At 43.9% G+C, this 16131-nt stretch overlaps 1 protein-coding gene across 2 annotated transcripts in view; it reads left to right on the top strand.

Annotated features, from left to right (window-relative positions):
* Positions 1–16131, top strand: part of EPB41L4B (erythrocyte membrane protein band 4.1 like 4B) — a 139130-nt gene that overhangs the window by 98348 nt on the left and 24651 nt on the right. For both annotated transcript variants that reach the window (XM_060100638.1, XM_060100639.1), the window contains exons 16-20: positions 1728–1942; positions 4055–4173; positions 9440–9565; positions 10390–10457; positions 12949–13047. In XM_060100638.1, the coding sequence (XP_059956621.1) occupies positions 1728–1942; positions 4055–4173; positions 9440–9565; positions 10390–10457; positions 12949–13047 (627 nt within the window). The remainder of the gene's footprint in view (positions 1–1727; positions 1943–4054; positions 4174–9439; positions 9566–10389; positions 10458–12948; positions 13048–16131) is intronic.

Here is a 16131-nt window from a genome sequence, read left to right as displayed (position 1 = left end):
TGTCCCTGATTGGATCATCTCCCAGAAAAAGTCACTCTACCAGGAAGGAGGGAAAAGTCTGATTGGCCCACCCTGAGGGGAAATATCAACCTCATACAAACACAAGAAATGTGGTTTCCTGTAAGAAGAAGGATTCTGTTTCAAGAATGTCCACCAGAATTTGACTGTCTCTCCCAATTGATCCCCCCGTTATGATTCCTTTCCCAACACCTTCACCAGCCCCAGAAAAACTAGTTGGCTTTTCCTCTATGCTCACTTAGTGGCTTGTTCTAGGGTGATTGTAACTGATTGAATGACAGAATTTCCTACCTTGAGGTGTGAGCTCCTTGAAGACAGAGTGGAGGAGTGGGCAGTAGAAATCTGGTCTATGGGAATGAGCAGAAAGAGGGGTTAGCTCTGCTTAGGGGTGTGAGGAGGAGACCTTTGATCTGGGTCTTAAAGGCTGGAAGTCTTCCTGGAGGAAGGGGTGTTTTAGCTGGGTTTAGGGATGAGGAAGGACTCCAGGGGACAGAAAGAGGTGAAAGGCATAAGGATGGGAAGGATTAGGGTGTAGAGAAGAATATAGCAGGAGATGAGCTGAAAAGAGAATGGGACAAGATCACAGGGGGGCCGTGAGTAAAGGAATTTGGATTTTTTCACGGAGGGTCTACAGAGGGCCGAAATTGAGTGTGAAATGTTGCATCTTAGTGCCTTTTTCTGCAGAGAAGTTCTGTAGTTTTCTAGATTTCCAAAGGGTTCTCTATCTTAAAATGGTTAGGAATCACCAGTAACAGAGAGGTATTCCAGCTCCTGGAGTGAGGAGTGCCACACTCTAGAATGTAATCAGAACAGCTCTCTGGCTAGTGCTCTGTGGAGGATGGGCTGAAGGAGGAGTAGAGGCTGGGAGAGCTTTGGGAATCTGTTTCAAGAGCCTTAGGGCAGTAATAACAGGAGGAGCAGTTGGAATTAGAAGATGTCGTAGCAGTACTATTAATAGGTGCTTTCTGCCTGGTGGGGGTGATGAAGAGGAGGAGAAAGTGACTCCAGGACTTCCAGTTTCTATCATGATCTTGTCGTAGAATGTTTAACAAATTATTTTTTAATTTGATGATTGCCTTTGACTTCCCCCTCCCATTTAGATGATGTCTTTTTTTTTTTTTTTTTTTTTTTTGGCTGCGTTGGGTCTTCATTGCTGCACACGAGCTTTCTCTAGTTGCGGCGAGCGGGGGCTACTCTTCGTTGCGGTGTGTGGGCTTCTCGTTGCGGTGGCTTCTCTTGTTGCGGAGCACGGGCTCTAGGCGTGCGGGCTTCAGCAGTTGTGGCACGCGGGCTCAGTAGTTGTGGCTCGCAGGCTCAGTCGTTGTGGCGCACGGGCTTAGTTGCTCCGCGGCATGTGGGATCTTCCTTGACCAGGGCTCGAACCCGTGTCCCCTGCATTGGCAGGCGGATTCTCCACCACTGTGCTACCAGGGAAGTCCTATGCTGTCTTTTTTAAAATAGAAATTATTTCATTTGAAACTTAAGAATTTTTTTAAGGGTTAACATCTCTGATATATACAAATTTCCACTTTCTGCTTTTCCTTTGGGTGCAGTGTTGCCTTTGTGTCCTGTTCTACAATAACCCTGTGGATCTGTTTGTTGAACCTATGTCTCCTGGTTTTCAATGCTTGGAGAACATCTTTTAAAATACGGACAGGAATATCAAGGCTCTCTGCTTTTCTAAATCCTGACTTTTACACCCTCTGCAGCTACCCGCTCCCTTCCCCAGGGCTCAGCAGCTCGGACCGGCTGCCTTTTGGCCTCGAGGAGAATGGGGGCACACCATTTGCCACCAAAGCTTCGGGAAGGCACCACCATCACCACCACCAGCACCAGCACCACACTAACTATGGCCTCTCGCTGACCCTGGAGAACAAGGAGGGGCCTTTGAGGTCCCCAAACTCCAGCAGTAAATCGCTTACAAGTGAGTAGGGGTGTAGGGGGCAGGGTGGGGGAGTGATGCTGCAGGGCGCATGTGGCTTTCCTAGATGCTCAAGACAGCCCCTTGCAGTGCAGCTCGGAACAGTGGTAATGTCTGTGCTGGGTTACCAGGTCTGGGCAAGAGCTGACAAGAGCCTTGTGCATTAGGCAGGGGCCACTTAGAAATTATGGTTTAACCAGCAAACTGTGATTTCGTTACAAGAGAGCAAATGTCTCTCCACCTCATTCCGTGCCAGTTCTCTGCTTCTGCCATATCCAGCACTGGCTCAAGCAATGGAACAGAGACACATGGGAGTGAGGTGGCTGGAATCTCTCATTCCCAACCACAAGAAAGCCCATTCTGTCCCATTTCTGACATCCCACTTTTCTGAGAGCAAGGTGTCACGTAGATCTAGTGCACACTGTTAAAGGTCCCAGTGAGAGAAATTATGGAAATGGAGAGTAAGCAAATTAGAAACATATCTAGCAACTTGACAGAGCGATTTTATATCTGTTAAAACTAATTAAAAATGTGGGCTTGGATTTTGTATGACTGTTCTTTTCTTTTTCTAGAAAATCATTTTTATTATATTTTACCAAAGAATTGGTCTGTGATAGGAGGTGGGGGAAGAACTTGTTCTTTATCACATATGGTTTGAAAAAGTGCCAAGGTAGAGGCAAGAGTCAAGAGGCTTCGATTCTAGTTCTCACTGTTGAGCCAAGTCCCCACTTGGATCCTTGGTTTTCTCGTCAATGGAATGTGGTGGAGGGTATTGAGAAGATGGCCAAGGAGTCTTCCAGGTCTGATATTTCATGAGTCTGTGGGCTGGTGAAAATGATGAGCCATTGAGCCTTTACCTGTAGATCACAGGTAGCAATTCTGGGTTGGCGGAGCTAGAAATGGGAACTCATCATCCACTTGGTGTTGAAAAATCAGTCCCTCATCACTATCCACACTGCCCTGGCCCTGGGCCAGGCCTCATCCTTTTGTATCTGGACAACTATAACAGGCCTCTACGGGCACCTCCTCCAGTGGAGTCTCCAAATTGTAGCTGCTAAAGCGAAAGCACTCACCAAATAGCTCTGACCAAATGCCTTAAGCCCTTTCCATGGTACTTCATTGTCCTGGGATAAAGCCAACACTTCTGAGCATGGCCACACACAGACCTTCACAGCCTGGCCCCTGCCAAGGTCTCCAGCCTTCCCCCACACTCCTCACTACACTCTAGCTACGTGGAACTCCTCTCCTCTCATTAAACACTGTGCCATGTCCCAGCTCTGTCATTTGCACCTGCTGTTCCCTCTGCCTGGAATGCTTTTCTCCACCCTAATGAACTCCTATACATCCTTCAGGAACCAGCTCAAAGGTTGTCAGTGAAACTTTCTCTTACACCTCTCCCCAATTCCTGGCTTTGGAGTGCCCTCCCTCTTACTCTATATAATTAAATAAATCTTTGGTTGCTCTTATTGGGGGTATCTGCACAGGCATCTGTCTCCCCCACTGGACTAGAATTGTATCTCATTCATCTCTTTATTCTAGCTTCCCAGATCCCAATTGCTGTCAGTACTTGGCACAAACTTTAATATGTAATGAATATTGAATATTTAATGAATATTTAACGTATCAATGGATAAAAACAAGCTAGTGGGAGGAGTGGTTGTGAACTAATCCAACTTTGAGAAATCAAAATCAGTGAATTTGGTTTTAGAAGCATAACATGGTTTTTAAGGGCACATTCATCTGTCTGTTAGCCTGAACACTAATCTTTCCCATTTGCTTAGTGCTTTTCCATTAGTAAAGCTTTGGCACATGAATTACCTCACTTAATATTCACAGCAACCCTGCAAGGTAAGCAATTTTATTTTCATTTGAAAATGGCTGAGAGGCTCAGAGAGGTAAAGTAACCTGCCCAGGGCCACTGTTCATATTTGGGAAAGTTAGGCCTTGACACCTCGACCTTAAATGTTCTTACATCCCATCTGCTAGTGCATTGCCAAGAGATTCAAGCTGCCAGAGGAGAAGCCAGGCAGAAAGGCACTGGGAGTCGGGCTCTGGCAAGCATCTTTTATCACCTATATCTCTCTGCCCTTTCAACCTTTCCTTATTCACTTGCAGAACTGAGTCCAGGAGCACCTGCCCTGTTCAGCGAAGCCGCTGCCCATCTAAAGAAGCTGGAACTGGAAACTGTGAAGGCTGCTGGACCCTGGCCTGCTCTGCACATCAACATAAATAAGGTGCCAAGGACTGGAGCTGGGCAATGAGGATGGACCTGGGGTTCACTCAAACCTCTCATTATTACCCTGCCTGCCTCCTAAACTATGTGCCTTTGTCTTGGAGGGATTTCTACTCAATCTTTTTCTGCTCAGCATGTCTCTTAGGAGCAGAAATTCACTTACATTCTTTTTGGGTGGATTACAGCACTAGGGGCTGCCCCCAGTGCTGAGATCCAACAGGCTGGATCTGTTAGTGGTCTCTCAATCCTTCTAACTGAAAGTTCCATGAGAGAAGCATCCACATTTACCTCTTTCCGTTTTTACCCCTCTGTATTAGTCTGCATTGGCTACTATAAATTACCATATACCAGGTGGCTGAAACAACAGATATTTATTTCTCACTGATCTGGAGGCTGGGAAGTCTAAGATCAAGGTGCCAGATGACTTGGTTCCCTGGTGAGAGCTCTCCTCCTGTCTTGGAGCTGGTCACCTTCTCACTGTGTTTTCACTTGCCAGAAGATAGGGATCTTTCTTTCTTCCTCTTCATAGAAAGCCACTAATCCTATCATGAGGGCCCCACCCTCATGACTTCATCTAAATCTAATTACTTCTCAAAGGCCTCATGCCAAATACCATCACAATGGTGGTTAGGGTTTCAACATATAAATTTGGAGAGAACACAGTTCAGTCCATAGCACCCTCTATCTCACTCAGACAGTACCTGGCACATTGCAGATGTTCAGTAACTCTTTGCTAATGGAAGGAAGGGAGGCATGAAAGTAGGGAGGGCGGGCGGAGGAAGGGACAGGGCAGAAGCCAAGCTCTCTTTTGGCTAGACCTGTTCTTATATCCAAATGGGTAGCCTTATAAAAGCCAAGTTTTATCTTAGAACTGTAGAAAGCTGGTGCCGAATTCAATCTGTCATTTAGTTCAGCCTTTTCAACATCTGAGACCAGAGGAAAGGCAATGGCTTTCCCAAGGTCACAGAACAGTGGTGAAGCCTTGGGCTCCCGACTCATGGTCCAGTGCCCTTTGCACTCCAACATGCTTCTTCATTTTCTACACCAGGATTTCTCAGCATAGGCCCTAGTGGCATATTGGCCTGATAATGTTGTGTGGGGGGCTTACCTGTGCATTGTAGGATGTTTTACAGCACCCCTGGCCTCTCCGCACTCGATGCTAGTAGAACCCCCATTCAGGTGTGACAACTAAAATTGTCTCCAGACATTGCCAAATGTCCCCTGAAGGGCAAAATTGCCCCTGATCGAGATCCACTGTTGCACACATATTTTAATTTTTAAAATCCCCATAGGAATAGTATTCTTTACTCATGGGTCATTTTTTCCCACTCTAATGCTTAGCTTTGCCCCTTTATAAGAGGGAGTAGGAGGAATTTGGAAGATCTGGCCTGGAAAGCTCCCCCTCCTTACCTGCACTGGTGAACATGGGAAGGTTATACCTCCTATTGGGGCAGTTCCTCCACCCCAGACATCCCTCTAGCCTGCACTACACTTCCAGCATTTCTCAGAAGACCCTCCACTCCCTTGCAATCCCACACCCCAGCAGGGCAGCCTAAAGTCCCTCTGATCACTAAAGGGCCCCAACTTCAAGACACCCTGTTCACCCACTTTTTCTTTGATACTACCCTCCCTGACAGCCAGCTGGAAAAAAATTCCTCCTGCAGGATGGCACTTATATTCTTTCAGTCAACAAATCTTTATTGAGCAGGCCTCTGCTAGGTGTTGGGAGTCAGCCTGATGGATTGTGTGCCCCTGGATTTTTCTTCTCTCTCTTAGTCTCTTGACTGTCAACTTTTCTTCTGCAGTCCACACAATAAATTGTTTTAACATGGACTTACCTGGAGTTTGGCAAAATCCAAAAATATTTTGCAGGGAAGTATAGCATACAGTAGCAGAGAACTCACAAGCTCTGGGTAATTAGTAGTTGCACGAATATCGGTGGGACATCAACAGTAATGGCTTACTCTGGGTTAAGATGTAGCTGAGACAGCTGTGAGTTATTGAGCATTTCCCTGGTGCTCAGGCAACAATACCCCTCTTTTCTCCTCCACTTGAAGAAATGCATCAGTGAGCAAGTAGGCTAGAGTGATGTCAGATAACCTTGACTTTGTCCTAATACATAAGCAAAGTATATTACTTCATACTATGATTCTTTTTTTTTTCTTTTTTTTGCGGTACGCGGGCCTCTCACTGCTGTGGCCTCTCCCGTTGCAGAGCACAGGCTCCGGACGCGCAGGCTCAGCGGCCATGGCTCACGGGCCCAGCCGCTCCGTGGCATGTGGGATCCTCCCGGACCGGGGCACGAACCCATGTCCCCTGCATCGGCAGGCAGACTCTCCACCACTGCACCACCAGGGAAGCCCCATACTATGATTCTTTTTCATTAATAAAACAATCCTCACAACTTATCATGATACCACAATTGGGAACCAATGGTTTTGATGGCTTTTAAGGTTTTTTGCAGTCTGAAGAATCCTCTGATTCTTCTAAGGTTTGGATATGTTAATGGTAAGAAGACATTTGGTTGCCCAATTCCAAAAGCGTACCCAAAATTATCACAGGAATTTAAATCTCATCAGATTTCAAATGTGTAAACAATTTGTATCAACAAGTGAAAACTGCTTCTGATCATTTCTTTATCCCCAAATGACATCCTCAAACAGAAGACCATTTCCAATTATAATAATATCACAGCCTAATTATCATTCATTTGTATGTTTTGAAATCTGTATTTCCATATTGAATGATAAAGCCTCTTTCCTCAATTCAAATTGAATGTAAAATACAAAATATGGCCATGCAAAAGAGAGAAAGCACAGCATTCTTGGTGCCATCCTCCAGGCTGTAATTATGGTCTTGTTGTAATCCACATGTTTATCCCTCATAGAGATGCCTTTTATGCAAACAAATTCATGTAATAACACTCAAATTTTCCAAAATTTATATTGGTCTTCACCTGAGTCAAGTTATAGAGCTGAAAGGTAGCTCCTTCTTTTCAGAACAAGCCAGCTTGAATTTTGTATCCAAAAAGCAGTTTAGAATTAATAAATGCAAGGGGAAATCAATGCTAAATTCTAACTCTTATTTTAGCAGCATTCAATTTTTTTTTTTTAAAGTAGGTCTTCGGTCATTACTGTCAGTATAACTATATCCCCTTAAGCAATTGTCAAAAATCTCAAGTGGGCTTTAGAACCAGTTCAATTCTTGTATTCTGGCATAGCATTGCAAAAAATTAGATCTAATTAAAAAATTAACTCATCCTACACCAGTGAAAACACCCATGCTAGTATTATCTTTTATATATCTTTTCAACAATTATCTTAATGTAACAGGATTTACATATACAAGATAAATTATACTAAAACTATACTGTAAATAATAAATAAGTTACTTGTTTTGTTTTGTTTTAGAGAATGCTAAGTCTCTTAGGATCCTGACTCCATTCAAAACAGTCTATTGTCTTTATACTCAGCTTGATGGCTTAGCATCATTAGTGTCCTCATATCCGATGCTCTCTTTGTAGTTATATATTTTTTTCTAACCAAAGAATCTAACGTGAAAGTGCCATTCATATCCTTTTTTTCCCATGTGATTGTCATGATAATCTTATGAAGAAAGAAACAGCCTCAGAGAGGTTAAGGGGAGCCAGTGTGGCTGGTGGTCAGGGGCTCTAGCTTTGGAGTCACCCAGTCCTGGGTGTGAATCTTGGCTCTTCTGTGTACTTCCTGTGTGACCTTGGGCAAGTGACTTGCCATCTCTCTGCTTTGTTTTTCTCATCTATAAAATGGGGGTGGTGATAGTATCTACCTTCAAATGGGATGGTTAAGTGAGAGGATTCAATGAGATGTGCCTATGAAATCCTCCTCCCCCCCCCGCCCCTTACCCTCCTTCTCCCCCATCGCCATCACTACCACCACCATCATCATCTTGTTTATGGTGCTGGTAAGGGAAAGAGCTGAGATTCAAATCCAGGTCTTCTGTCTCTGCTTATTTTACTGTTTTGTGAAATTTCTGGGTTCAGCTTGTTCTACCAAATTCCCTCCATATGTTTGGAGGTCCTGCTGGGAAACTGCATTCTCTGCCCTCTTTTCTTTATTCAATGATGTCAACCAGCCAATTGCCCTATGCTTCCTCTGGAGCTTTCATAAAATCCCTACTATGTGTATTAAGGTGCTCAATAGGACTTTTGAATTAGTGAATTAGGTTAATTTTGGAAATTCCAGAATTGGAGGCCTTTAGAACATTTTGTTCTTGCCCTGGTACATTGTGGCTAATGTGCCATATTAAGTCCTGATGTCACTAAATTGACTTTTGGAAATCATATGGTCTTGTATCTTTCTTATTAAACACATATCTTCCAATAATAACTATATATTATTATAATCTTCTTCAGTAGACATTTGTTAAGCACCTGCTATGTGCTGAGCACCATATTAGCACTGGGATATACAATGGCCACAATAGGCATGCTTAACAATATGACATTATTTCCCAGAGTGTGATATGTGTACCCTCAAAGATGATTTCAAGTTATATACATGGATGAGTATTTTTTAATAGTTACATAATTATAATTTATGTCATAATAAATATAATAGCCACCAAGTCTATCATTTCAAAGATACTATTGCTTAGGACACACTTAAAATAGGTAGTCCCAGGGTAATCCACCTTAACTGGATTGTATGAATTATAGGTACATGTTTAGTTAATACATGAGAAATGGCAAAAATAGCAAAGGTGGTACTAGATTATTGAAGTCTGAGACACTCTAAAATGAGGCAACATAGATACAAATTTCTCATTGAGAATCACTATTTTCAGCAAGATTATTGTAAAAATACCAATTAGTATTTTGTACTCTTTCCCTTAACCCAACAAGTCACAGAATTGAGTCTTTATATGTAAGAAGTAGCAGTTATGGGGGAAATAGCACTGCAGCTGGGTGTAGGAAACTCGGGGCTTGAGTCCTGGCTTTACCTGCATGAATACTGGAAGAGTCTCTTCTCTTTGGACCTTCCCTGTCTTCTGACTCATGGGCTTCCTAATACAAGCTCTCCCTGCTTCACGTGAGAATGAGAGGATGTACTTGTGAATCCTTTGCAAATAGTAAAAGCACTGGTACAAACATAAGGAGTTAGTGACACATTTGTCTATATGTTTATGTCTTTGGGTTATTTGCAGTGATGATTGATGGGAAAGATTAATGTATGTGTTTTCTTAGTTCTTTGTTTACAGTCTGTTGCGTGTATTTTGGTTCATCTCAGGCTGAAGAAAAAAAGGTTTCTGAGAAGACTCTTCAGACCCCACTTTTGCCTTCCCCCATGGCTGATCACGTGAAGTGTAACATTTTAAAAGCCCAGCTGGAGAATGCTTCCCGAGCGAGTGCCCAGGTGCGTGCCATGCATGCAAGCCTTTGATTTCATGTTGCGGGATTTCCTCTGTGCCACGTAGAAGAAAAAGGCATTCTAGGACTGAGATGCTGTGTCAGTCAGGGTGCAGCCAGGAGATAGGAACCACACCTGTTATGTGCACAGAGCTTTTAATATAAAGAGTTATTAACTGGTATAGCTATAATTGGGTAAGTGTAAGGGCCAGCTCTGTACGCTGTGGTGGGTCTGAGGACCACAGGCTGCTGCATCTCCTTTTGACCTCCAGTGTGTGTTCACCTGGCCTGGCTGGCTGAGTGGGTGTCCTTTCCTTCCTCATCATTCTTTATGGGACTCACCAGAGGGAAGAGGACAAGGCTTCTATCAAAATCCTATGACATAATTCCTCCCAGGCTCGGTACACTGATGTGAAAGGACAGCTTCTAAACTCTTTTGTAAGCTGTAAGTGCTATGTGAGCATAGAGCTGCTTATTATTCCTGATATAAAATGTGAAGTGGGGGATTAAACTGTGGGTTTGGCTTTTCTCAAACCATCCTCTTCTCATTCCATCACGAGCTGGCACGTAGCAGGTGCTCAATAAGAGTGCGAATGCAAGCACTGATTTTTTTTGAATGATTACGTGTTAATCCCTGCGATGGGGAATGACTCAAGAAAACATTTTTTGTTAAATAAACACCGGAAAATTTTGTTATTGACTGAGTACTTGATGATCTACCTCTTTGATACACCTTCACATTTCTGTAATCCTTTGAATGTAGGAGACTTGGAAACATTTTTACATGCCAAGGTGTCCAGTGTTGACGAACCTGCCTGTTTTCTTTAACAGGTTGGAAAAGAGGAATCAACGTTTGTAAATATCAATAAGAAATCCAGTCTTCAGGACGCTAACGTAAGGTCTGTTGCTTCTTGTTTGAATGGGGAAACAATAGTACCTTCAGCATTATCCTCAAAACATTACTCATGAGGGCATTTGCTAATAAAATAAAGAGGAAAAAGAAAACTGAGAGAATGTGAGCCTGAAGCAAGAGAAAAGGACTGTCATAAACAACATCCTTTATGCCTCAAAAATGCCACTTATTCTGTTTTAATATTTCTACCTGATGTACCAAAAAAGAAATCACTTTTGAGATGCTTCTCAGGCATGTAGATCTGACCTTGTCATTCCCCTGCTTAAAGTCACGGTGGAGTCCAGACTCCTTAACAGAGCATAGGGTGACCTTTATGACCTGGCTTCTACTCCCTGTCCCAGCTCACTTCATCACTCTTCCCGAGGTCCATTCACACGCTCCTTATCTGAGCTCCTTGAAGTACTAGAGCCACAAATGTTCTTTAAAGCCTCCAGGCTACCACCAACCCAAACCCAGAGGAAAACCTTCCTTTCCTGATCTCATAGAAAGCAGACACTCTTCCCCTCCCAGCCCATATGAGTAACAACCTGTAGATCATGGCAGCCCCATTGACACCTTGGCAGCCTGCTAACATTGGTGGGGGTCTCCCTAGGACAGAGTTTCCTAAAATGGGTCCAAGGAGCACTGCAACCATATCTTGTTAAAACCAAAGACTTAAGTCCTACTCCAGACCCTTCAGATCCTTTGGTGGAAGGTGGGGTGGGTGTTGTTGCAGGTGGGGGGAAGGGGGGCGTGGTTGTGGTAGGGGAGGCCAGGAATAAGAATTTCAAAAACACCCAAGGTGACCTAGGAACCACTACCCTGGGGAATACTTGATGCTAAAAATAAAGACTAATATTTCTCTATGTCATCTCATGATGCCTGGCCCATGTTCTTGGTATAAATTTGTCTTCCTCCAGAGACGCATACCCAGCTGCCTCTTGGACTTTTCAAAACCTTAATTCATCTCTTCCCACCCTACCCTACTGTCCCTTCACCAGTTTTCCTATCTTGGTTAGTGGCATTGTTACCTACCTGTGATCCAGACCTGAGGCCTGGGAGTCCTTGACCTTTACCTACCTCATGCCCTCATCTAACTGGTCACCAAGTCCTGCCAATTTGACTTTCATATTATCACCCACATCCATCCGCTCCTCTTCATAACCCTCTTCCCGGCCTACGCCCGGGCCTCACCATTTCTCATCCTGGATAACCACTACTGCAGTCTTCTAAGATGCTCCTGACTGGCCTGCTCTCACCAGCATCCTTTGTTGCTCTAAGGGCCTTGCTAAAATGCAAGTCTGACCTCGCCACTCCCTTGCCTAAAACCTTCAGTGACTGCCTTTGCCTTCAGGGTAAACAGCTCATCCTGAGGTGCCTCACGCCCTGGCCCCTGCTTTCCCCTCTAGTCACAATCCCCTGCTCTTCCTCTGGGACCTTGCCCATCAGCAGTTCCGGGTCTCCACTCTGTCTCCCACCGTGGAAGTCTTACCTCCATCTGGTTAAGTGTAAATCCCTCCTTGAAGCTTTCCAGACACCAACCATTTCACCCAAGCAAAGTTATGTGCTCCCCTATGTGTTCTTCTGGGGACCACGTTCCGTTGACTCTGGGGTCCCAACTTGAGGAAATCATGAACCTAAAGTATGTTGACTCCAATTTCGTATTTGCTCATTCACATGTTTCTTTAACAAACATTTCCTGGGCACTGGCCACCTACCTATCGCCATATTAGGCATTGAATAGAAGGGAAGATGGAGGTCCAGAAGTGTTAACTGACTTGCTAGAGGTCCCTTGCTGAGAACCTCAATTTGTTTTGATGCCTATTGGTCCCCGAAGGTAATTTCTGGTGTTTTAAGTGAAATCAGTCACGTACAAAAATGTGTAAAAGCTTTACCTTAAAATCACTGGTCAATTTGAGTAAGCCCATTGGTTATCTGGCATATTTTCTTGAGGAAATATAAAAATGAAACTTAATTTTTAACATTTTCACCTAGACATAGAATTAAAATGTTTCAGAGTAAGTCTTAAAGGTCTTCTGATTATGCATTTTCCCATGAAATACTCTAATCATTATTTATCTCTCTTTTTAAAAAATATATTCTGTGCTATGTTTAAAATAACATAGCTAACAGATTACTTGGAAGTAAAAACGGGTTATCCACAGGTTTCTCTTTACTCATTTTACTGGCAAAACCTGGTTATGAACCAAAACCTAAAATTGGGAGTGGGTGTTTTGGGCAGGGAAATTTTATGTGGTACCCCAATTATGTTCAGTTCCTGCTTGCTGTATTTTCTTCCCTATGATTTTTTTTGGTTTTGGCTTTTCTGTGGTATTTTTAAATAATGATATGTAATAAGTAAAGAGGAGGAAAAAAAAGGATATCTTGACTGTCAATGTTATTAAGGTATAAATTAACTGAGAAAGCAGTCCCTATAGCCCAAATCAGACCATAAACCTTTTTATTGGTGGTGTTCTGCTTTTCTGGTGTGTCTCTAGAAGTCCTATTCCTATACGTGTGGAAACTACCCAACCAGCTGTGGAAAAGCCGGAAATCAAGCCTCCCCGAGTGCGGAAGTTAACGAGACAATACAGCTTGTGAGTTCTATGCTGCAGGTTTTTCAATTATAACAACAATGGTGATGCTAAATGTCCAGTTGTAAATGCTTCTTAGCCCTTCACACCATTCCCAAAGAGCTATCCCAAAATTACAGTCTGTTTCCAATTTAAATCACAGTGGGACTGGATCTTTCTCCCTGAAAACGTGACATGATTGGCATATGTATTCATTATTGATTGCTGTGTAACAAATTTCTCCAAGATTTAGGGGCTTAAAACAATCCACATTTATTACCTCACAGTTTCTGTGGGTTGGGAATCCAGGCATGGCTTAGCTGGGTCTTCTGGGTTAGAGTGTCTCTTAAGGCTGCCTTCAAGGTGTTGGCAAGGGCTGCAGTCTCATCTGAAGTCTCATTCATGCCGTGTGGGACAGGATTCAGTTCCTTGAGGGCTGCTGGACTGAGGACATCATTAGTTGCTGACTGTTGGCTGGAGGTTGCCCTTAGTTCCTAGTCATGTGGACCTCTGCCACTTTCTCCATAGGAGAAAACACACAAGAAGAGCCAGAGGGCCTCCCTGGTGGCGCAAGTGGTTGAGAGTCCGCCTGCCGATGCAGGGGATGCGGGTTCGTGCCCCGGTCTGGGAGGATCCCATATGCCGCGGAGCGGCTGGGCCCGTGAGCCATGGCCGCTGAGCCTGCGCGTCCGGAGCCTGCGCGTCCGGAGCCTGTGCTCCGCAACGGGGGAGGCCACAGCAGTGAGAGGCCCGCATACCGCAAAAAAAAAAAAAAAAAAAAAAGAAGAGCCAGAGAGGGCCTCCCTGGTGGCGCAAGTGGTTGAGAGTCCGCCTGCCGATGCAGGGGATACGGGTTCGTGCCCCGGTCTGGGAGGATCCCATATGCCGCGGAGCGGCTGGGCCCGTGAGCCATGGCCGCTGAGCCTGCGCGTCCGGAGCCTGCGCGTCCGGAGCCTGTGCTCCGCGACGGGGGAGGCCACAGCAGTGAGAGGCCCGCATACCGCAAAAAAAAAAAAAAAAAAAAAAAAAAAGAAGAGCCAGAGAGAGCGCTAAGAAGGTGACATCACAGTCTTCTATAACCTAATCTCAGATATGACATCCCATCACTTTTGCTCTATTCTGTTCATTTGAAGCAAGTCCCTAGATCCAGCCCACACTCAAGGAGACAGGCTACTTCAGGGGCACAAGTAGCAGAAGGGGATCAGGGGGAGCCATATCGGATACTGCCTCCATGGTGCCATAGTGAAACAGTGGCATTTTCTGTCAACAGAGCCAAAGCTGATCCCTGAGCTATAGGAGGAGCCATATTCCTGTAGGAAGAGCCATATTCCTGTAGAAGGAGCCATATTCCTGTAGGAAGAGCCATATTCCTGTAGGAGGAGCCATATTCCTGTAGGAGGAGCCATATTCCAAAGTGTCCCAGAACCGCCAGGACCTGTCCAGTTCTGTTCAGCTTAACAAAAGTGTTTTTGGCTACCATGTGCACAGGGATATTCTAGGCACTGTGGGGGAAGAACAAAGTGACTTTGACAATTCCCATGCAAGGGCTCACAATTTATTACAGGGAAAGACAGATTTCCCTCTAATAAATTATAATTATAATCCAAAGAAGACAGGCAAATGCTACAGTAAGGGTGGTGGTATATTAGCATAATCACAATGGTAGTTAGAATTTCTTGACCTTGGCTATGGCCCAGGTATCCTGCCTGGATGTATAATTGGTCAGAGAAATGCAGGGGTGCAGTGGAAAGCGTGGGGCTCTGGAGTTAGAAAGGCTTCTAGTTTACTGTTACAAGCTCTTGGGAAAATTACTCTTTGAACGTCTCCTTCGTCTGTAAAATGGTTAAGGATTTTGTGAGGGTAAACATGAGATAATGTGGGTAAAGCCCTAGCTTTCAGCCTAGCCCTGGCTGAAAGATGAGTTAGTTCCCCTTCCTTTCTTCTTATGGACCTGAAGCCTCTGAAGAGGTCAAGTTTAGGAGGTGCTGAGAGTACAGAATATAGGACAAGGAGTGTAACTCCAGATGCAGTTCTCAAACAGCCAGCTCAGGCCTGCCACTTGCACCTTGTGAAAAGGAGAAGAAAGGGGAGTGCAGTTTCAGGGCAGACACATCCCACCTCATTAGCCTTAATAGAAGTTTCTGGACAGTATAGCAGCTGTATTTCCTAGGGAAGCCAAAACGAGTAAGATTCAAATAATTAACAGTCCTAATGATCTCTGGGGGACAAATTAAACCATGAAAAATCTGCTCCCCTGAGGATAAAGCTGGCAGGATTAACCTTTCACATTTCAGAACTCAAAATGTTATTATCACCCATGTGGGATACGTAATCACTTTGGAAGCAATGACTATTACCTGACCTGGAAGGAAAGAAAATTTAGCTAACTCACCAAATTACCTCTTTTAAGGAAACCATTTTCAAACCTCTAACTTCATGTGTATTTCTTAAGATACCCCAAAGTATTCTGCTTTGAAAATCAAAGAATGGCAGCATTTTTCCCATTAGTAGTAAATAGCAAAACTGATGGATGAGATGTTCCCAGTTTTAAGTTTTCATCCCATAAATAGTAATGGTATTGTTGACACTAGTTACCCCTTCTTTACTCATCTCTTCCACTCATAGATATTGATAAAGTTAATAAACACTTGGTTGGGGATTCAGATTGGAAAACCTCAGATTTCCCATTTCCTCAAAAATAATTCTGCATCATTAGTTTTGAGATGCAGGGATGTGTGTGCCCTTTTTTAGCGGTTACAGTATTCCTAGTTCCTAGGCCAGAATTATGTGTGCTTTTTTGGGTTTTAGGGTACTCCATCAAAGCATCATGATATTCAGATGCTCTGAAAAAGTTTTCAAAGTGCTGCTTTTTAGGATATAAACAAAAATCTCAGCTGTGTTCTTTTCTCGAAATACGGCATAGGGAGGAAAGGTGTGGCTGCTGTGTGCAGAGTGAAGGGAGAAACAAACTCTGCAAAGAGTTGAAGGCAGGTAAAAGCATCATCTTTATATTGATGCCAGCTGGTATGTTTAGAAAATGATGAGCTGCTTAATTTTTACCCAGATATATAACTTTACTATGTATTTAAACATAGTGTAAAAATCTAA

Source organism: Mesoplodon densirostris, chromosome 6 (genome assembly GCF_025265405.1).
Source record: "Mesoplodon densirostris isolate mMesDen1 chromosome 6, mMesDen1 primary haplotype, whole genome shotgun sequence".
Lineage (NCBI taxonomy): Eukaryota > Metazoa > Chordata > Mammalia > Artiodactyla > Ziphiidae > Mesoplodon > Mesoplodon densirostris.
Note: the sequence above shows the minus strand (reverse complement) of the source record. Positions and strands in the feature narration are given on the sequence as shown.